At 35.0% G+C, this 7215-nt stretch overlaps 1 protein-coding gene across 1 annotated transcript; it reads right to left on the bottom strand.

Moving 5' to 3' along the window:
- Nucleotides 1-667: 667 nt before the first annotated feature.
- LOC126732958 (1-aminocyclopropane-1-carboxylate synthase) lies at nucleotides 668-2847 on the bottom strand. The gene is made up of 4 exons (XM_050436045.1): nucleotides 2476-2847; nucleotides 2223-2354; nucleotides 1951-2111; nucleotides 668-1815 (listed from the first exon to the last, which is right to left on the bottom strand). The coding sequence occupies exons 1-4, from the start codon at nucleotides 2620-2622 to the stop codon at nucleotides 852-854; spliced, it is 1404 nt and encodes a 467-aa protein (XP_050292002.1). The 5' UTR covers nucleotides 2623-2847; the 3' UTR covers nucleotides 668-851.
- Nucleotides 2848-7215: the final 4368 nt, after the last annotated feature.

The raw sequence follows: 7215 nt of genomic DNA, 5'->3' as shown, positions 1-7215 counted from the left end.
CTTTAAGATTAAAATATATATATATATATATATATATATATTTATATATATTTCTTGTGAGAGACTCTATCTACTCTTCCTTGGCTTGCGTGGATGGTGACGACTTTATAAAGATCCAAAGGACCCAGACAATGCAAAGTCAATTTTTTCTTGCAATGTTCTTTCTCTCTGAGTGTAAGAGAGAGATGAATAAGTTTGCGAGTCTCTATGTGCATGGCTTTGTCTCAAAAAATGGAATGTAAGTTTGAAACCCTAATTCTAACACATATATGGCTTTTGACACTTTTAGCCTTAGACCCACACCAATACCTTGTTTATTTCCATGGTACCAATAATTACTATTACTCCCCTACTCACACGCCTTAAACAACGTTCTATAGTCACCAAGAAAACAGTGTTAATGATAAGGTCGGTTTAAACAATTAATGGAGAAACCCCCCAACGTCGGCACCACAAGTCACCGTCTATAGCCGCTAATCTCGCCGGCGCCATTACCTATATACATCATTGCAAGCAAAAATATTTGTTCACACCTATGTCTTACGTCATAACACAAAGTACACTTTGTTTACATTAAATTAAACCATAATTACATATACAAGATAAATTAATTAAGCACATAATCACATTAATTATCTTATAGTTTTGAAGATCACGAACATATCAATTATCATGCAAAGGGGATATCATAATAATTCATAAGACACTAACTTGTACAAACCGAAGCATAAGCCACTTCTAATCAACAAGGATAGAGTGCAATTTCTTCTAAAAATAATAATAATAATAATAATTTCCGGGATTCCACAAAAAGTGTGAAAAAAAAAAAAAAAAAAATCTTTTACACCATACTATCGTTCATCGGGCTCGTGATCACGATCACGTAGCCGTAAAACCCACTTAGGGAGTAACTTTCTCTTTGATTTCTTGGAGTTATTGCTTTTACTGTGGCCATTGGCTGTGTGCTCCACCACAAAGTCTTTGAGTCGTTGAATAGCGAGGTCCAAAGTCTCTTCGGTCATGTTAGCAAAGCACACACGGAACCAACCTGGTTCAGTGCAGTGACAGGATGAGCCAGGAGAGATATTTAGCCTCACGTCGTAAACAATTTTCTTCCAAAGCTCCATTTCTGCTTCAAAAGTGTCTGATCGCAAAAGGTGCCTCATGTTGACCCAACAAAATAGACCTGCATTGCTCTTGAGGCAGCTAATACCAGCTCTCTTAAGGCCCATAACAAGCATGTTTTGCCGTTTTTTAAGCCTTTTTTGGTTCTCGGAGATGTAGTTCTTTGTGAATTTTTTGTCGGAAAGCAATGCGGAAAGAAGGTATTGAGTTTGAGAGGACACTAGGCCAAAGCTAGACATTTTGGTTGCGGCAGCCACAACCATGTCATCGTTGGAGTAGATTGCTCCAACGCGAAAACCAGGTAGACCCAGGTCCTTTGAAAGACTATAAACAATGTGAACTCGGTCCCAAACTTCGGATTTGTCACAGTTTCTGTCCTTTAAAACTTCCATGACACTAACAAAGCCTGGCGAGCTAAAAACGGTGCCGGAATAAATTTCATCGCTAATAAGATGGATGCCTTTGGTGGTAATAAAGCTAATGAGGAGGTTCAGTTCACTTCGACTCAATGTGGTGCCTAATGGATTTGATGGGTTGGTAACCAAGACACCTTTGACTCTTAGATTACACTGTTGTGCTTCATGGTAGGCTGCTTCTAGAGCGGTTTCAGTAATCTGGAAGTCATTGGAGCTAGTACAGTGTATCGGTACAATCTCAACTCCTGTTCTCCACTTAAGATCTCTATCAAATCTACAAGCCAACGAATGCAAGCAAAATCAGTGAGTCTGATAAAAAAAAATGTGGACTTCGCACGTAAAATAAAATAATGAACGTTATGCATATAAAGTGTACGAGTAGGATAATTTTGAAAATTATTATACGTACCCAGGGTAGTATGGAGTTGGAAGGAGAAAGGCTTCGCCGGGTTCAGCTAGGCAAAACATGAGAGTCTCATTAGCAGAAGTTGCGCCAGCAGTGAGAACCATGTGGTTGGGATCAAAGCTAACTCTGTTTCCTCTGATTTCTGCCATGAATTCTACCAAGGCCTAAAAAAGATAACCAAAACTAGAATTAGGAATATATTCATTTCTAAGAATAATGAAAGTGGCATTATTATTATTATTTTTTCTTATTTAAAAAGATATGGTAGTATATACCTTCTTGAAAGCTGGGAGGCCATGATAATCTTGGAAAAGAGCTAACTCTCTGAATATGGATTTTCCATCTCTCTTGAACCCAGCTGGCTCAGGGTTCTTCTCAAGCCACGATTCAAGATGGTCAAATGAGAGCTGCAAGTTACATACATATATATAACAAAATGAAGTTAGCCACAAGTACAAAAATTAATTAACCATAATAACTAATATTCAGGGAAAGGAATAATAAAAATGAAAGGGATGGCTATCTAACCTGATTCTCGGCAAGACCCATTTGAATGATCCCTTTTGGGTTCTGAACCTCATGATAGGGATTCTTCTCATACTCCTCCCATCCTAGGAAGTATGATGAATCTTGGCCGTGAGAGTTGCACGTAGCTTTTGTAGACAGATGCCTCATTTTCAGAGGGTATCTGCGACTAAACTATAAGGAATATTTAGCAAATGGGTTCAACTCAACTTTGCTTGAGCAAAAAATGCAAAGAGCAAATTAAGAAGAAATTATAATTTGATAGAGATAGAGAGATAGAGAGAGAGAGAGAGTTCAGAAATTTTGAAGAAGACGGGTTGGTTGGTGTTGATGTAGTGAAGAGGTCTATTATATAGAAGAAGTAGTAGCTAGGAATCCCATACTGTGTGTGTAGTCTAATAAGTCTTTCTCAAAAAAAAAGTAGTAGCTAGAGAATGCCAGGTCGGAATGACCCAAAAAATTAAAAAAAAAAACCACGTTTGACCAATACGGTGCTCGACAAAGACTTACATTTTTTTTCAACAAATGTTTTACTTTTAAAGTATTTTAATATTTTATTTTTAGACAAAAATTATATACGCGCTTTCTCCACCGTCCAAAGGTTACCCCATTTTGGAAAGCGTCGCCCAATCGGAAATAAAATCGCGTGGGGGGGGGGGGGGGGGGGGGGGGGGCTTGTTTGTGTGTATATGTCAAGGCAAAATGGAAGTTCAAAGTTTTATCTAGAGAGGGGGGCAAGGGAATGACACGTGGCCATTTTAGGCATGTGTTATGTCTAAAGCATAAGATTAGATGTAAACCAAACTTCATATATTTATTATGTTCATCAAATAACATACATGCATGCATTACTTGTTAAATAATATATGTATCAAAAAAACTATTTCTAAAAACAACATTATTTCTGTTTTTAAAAAGATACATTATGTATCCGTTTGGATACACGTACAAGTCCCTACGTTTTTGTGTTTCACGTTTTTTTTTTTTTTTTTTTTTTAAGTGTTAACTGAGTTCCAGTGGGTCTTGTGCACTGTTTACGGGACCCATAAATCTCTTTTTCTAACAAAGCTTTCATTAAAAATAGGTCTCACGGTACTATTCACATATTTAAAAATTATTTTATTACAGTATTTTCAGTTTTCAGCAAAATAAGTAGTATTCAAACATATCATATATTAAATCTTTTAAATCCCAATAATAATCACTCATTGTCATCAATCAAACTAAGATATTAATTGGTAAATAGAATTTGAATTAAGATCTCTTATTTGAAAACAAAATTTTTTATCATTTTTTTATTAGTTGAACTTATTGAAACTCTCATAATACAATTTCAAAGCAGTGAATTATGCATAAAATTCTAGAAAATTAAGGATAAGAAAACTATCGTTTTAGAGGTTTTTTTTTTTTTTTTTTTTTTTTTAATCAATGCTCTACATACGGACAATAATTATTTTGGAAAGGAATCAAGGATTAAAATCAGGACATATTTCTCCTATTGGCTATTTGGCTGTCTTAGGAACACATCACATCCTACTATATATCTTGAAAATTGGTCAAATGGAAAAAGTAAGAATGCCTTGTGACTTGTGAACCACAATAGTAAATTAAGAGATAACAAAGCTGTAAGGAGAAGACTAGCTAAAGAGATCATTTTAACTAATTAAAAATTAGAGGACTTTGTTCACATTAATAGGTCTTTAATTTGTTGGTAAGTAATAAGACCATAAAAATTCTTTCATCTTTATACACAAAAGCCTATTCTTTTTTCTGTTGGTAAGCAAGTAACTTGGCCAATTCTTCCAAAAAAAAAATTAGACTGCGTTGTCAAAATTAAATGTATAGCAAACACAACCTCCAATTCACTCATGTTCTTCATTAACCAGGAAATTCGGAAAAACTTGGTGCTGTACTTGAAAGATTTTGGTTTGTATATTCCATATCTGGATATATTATAATAAAATTAGTAATCAAAATAAAGGAAAAGAAACAAAAAATAAGACTAGGGGGAAGAGTGAACGTAGAGAAAGCCATACCGACAGCAAATCTGAGAGGAAGTGGCAAGAGTGACCCACAAGGTCCATGCCAAACTTGGACCTTCGACCCTCTCACGGGCCCATATGCTCCCTTGCTGAAATATGTCGGCCACATCCTTCACTTTTAAACCCCTTTCCACCAGCTCCTGTTTCTCCTTAATTTTTTGTTCATGCCCCTAACTTTCACAATCTCTAACTAATGCTAACAAAATAGAGTTTATCTTGCTCTTAGCTATAGCTAGAAATTACCCCAAATTAACATATATGAGGAAAATCACAGTGCTAATTATATATAGCTTCTATTCGACACTAATTATTTTGATGATGGTGGTATGAATTTTCACTCTCTAACACTATCTATATATATATATATGCCCAAGATAGAAGTTTCGAGACAAAACTATGAGGTTCAAGACCTGTAATTTTTTTTTTTAGCAATGTGGCTGTCCTTTATTGAGTGAACTTGCTTCGCAAATTTAAGAAGATTCCCATTGAAGTGGTTTGGTTTTCTAACGTCTGGCCCATTGAATTGAGTTCATGGGAGTAGAGTGCAGTCATTTGTATTTTTATACTATCCAATGTTCCATTTCATATTCCACTGTTTTTACTTTTCATGATACTGCTCAGCACTTTGATGGTGAAGATTACGTGGTTCGATTTTAAAGTTTTTTTTTTTTTTTTTAATTTTTTTTTATACAATGCCAAAACAAAATTTAAGAGGCTATAGGCTGAAAAATAGTGAGTAGGTAGAATGAAAAATTATAAAACAAGCATATACAACTTCTAATCAACTGTCCGCACTTTGTTTTAGCTACCTGATTTCCCAGTGTCATCAATGTCAAAAAAAAAAAAAAAAAGATTTCCTAGTGTCATAATTAATAATTTAATAACGATATGGGATGAGGTAAAAAGAAGAGAATGGGGTCGTTGAGTAATAAAGTGAATTTTATGAACTTCAAATCGAACTCATTTAGGTAAGGTACCCATCATCAAACTTTTTTTTTTTTTTTAAATGTTAATATTATGAAATTAAATAATTAAATTCATCACCATTTACTAGTTTAAACTATAAAAAATAAAAAATAAAAATAAAATAAAAATAAAAAAACCTTAAAAGTGAGTAAAGAAAAGGGAAAGAGTAGTTTCTTTTTTAAATGGGAAGACAAGAAACAAATATGCAAGCTTGGTAGGTAGTACTAGTAGTGGTGACTGGTAAGGGTCACAAAACTCAAACCACGGCTCCCAGATATCGAGACCAGAATCTTTTCTATATTTCTGACATGATTGTTCTTTTCTAGCTTTGAAAGAATTGAGAAAGGTGAGGGACAGCTAACTCATATCATAGTTTTCTTGACCCTTTTTCCTTTATGGTGAGGTTGCTTGGTTAAGGAAACCTTTTTATTTGTTTGTATTTGGCCTAGTTAAGAAAGTATGGAAACAACATTTACTTAAATTTGTGTATGTTTATTTGTTTTTGTTACTTTTTAATACATCACCATTAGATTTTTTTTTTATTAATGAATGCAATTAAACAACCATTGACATTTTTTTTTTCTATTTCTTGAATAAATTTAGTGCGCGTTTGGATACTACTTATTTTGCTGAAAATTGAAAACAATAAAAAAATATATTTTGGTTACTGTTCATTAATGAATTTACTGTTCATTGATCTAATTGCACTATTCATGTCCCAAAAACAGTGCAATAGGCGCTAGACTATAACAAATAAAAAATAAAAAAGCCAAAAATGCAGAACAAAGCAAATGCAAACAAAAACGTGGGTTAACCAAACGAACCCTTAATATTACTTAATTAATTGTTAATAAGAGGAAACTATAGTCTAGAAAAAAAAAATTGAACTTTGAAACTTTTATTCAACAAAACAAAAACTTGCAAGGAAAGTAATGAGGGGGCCATATTTTGAATATATCAAAATGCATAAGTCTCCCTCTCTCTTCCGCATTGTTTCCTAGTTTTACTTTCTTAACAAGTTTATCATTATATTTGACTATTTAGGAACCTCTTTTATATTAAATATTACTTCGGCAATTCCCAAATTATTAGAAAATCTAAAATTTTTAACAGAATATCATTGTAGCGGCAAAGGCCCAAGATCACACAATGGGCCTTGGGCCCCGTATGAGAAGATTGACCACGTCCGAGGAGAAGACGTGGGTGCCAAAAGGGCTCCCGGCCTAGCTCTTGTGGGCCTGAAGATGTTTAGAAGGCGGTTCGAGGAGAAATGTCTCCTCGGACGTAACAAATATGTCTCAAACATGCACTCTGCCTGCTAGAAGGACCCACCCTAACGGGCATTAGTAACAAGGATGAGTCCCACAGGCTCATAGGAAGGAAGGAAGCGTAGGGTGTCCAAGGAGAGGTTGCAGCTGCCACATTAAATGCATTGCAGCTACTTTTCTGGCCGCATTAATGTGGAGAGGATCTATGAACAGTGATGCCTTGACTACCACAACTCACAGAAAGATTTTGGGGGGGGGGATGTCCGATGGGACAGGCACTCAAGTGAGGATCCAGATGATCAACAAGTGTAAGGCCCTGATGACTTCGAGAAGACTATATAAGAAAAGGAAGTTCCCATGAAGAGGGGGATGGAGAAAAAAGGAAACTAGAACAGAAGAACAGTACAAGAACCATAGTCTTTGAACAAGGATCCGTGTTCATTCCACGTGTCTCTTTGGACTAAGAA

Source organism: Quercus robur, chromosome 6 (genome assembly GCF_932294415.1).
Source record: "Quercus robur chromosome 6, dhQueRobu3.1, whole genome shotgun sequence".
Taxonomy (NCBI): domain Eukaryota; kingdom Viridiplantae; phylum Streptophyta; class Magnoliopsida; order Fagales; family Fagaceae; genus Quercus; species Quercus robur.
Note: the sequence above shows the minus strand (reverse complement) of the source record. Positions and strands in the feature narration are given on the sequence as shown.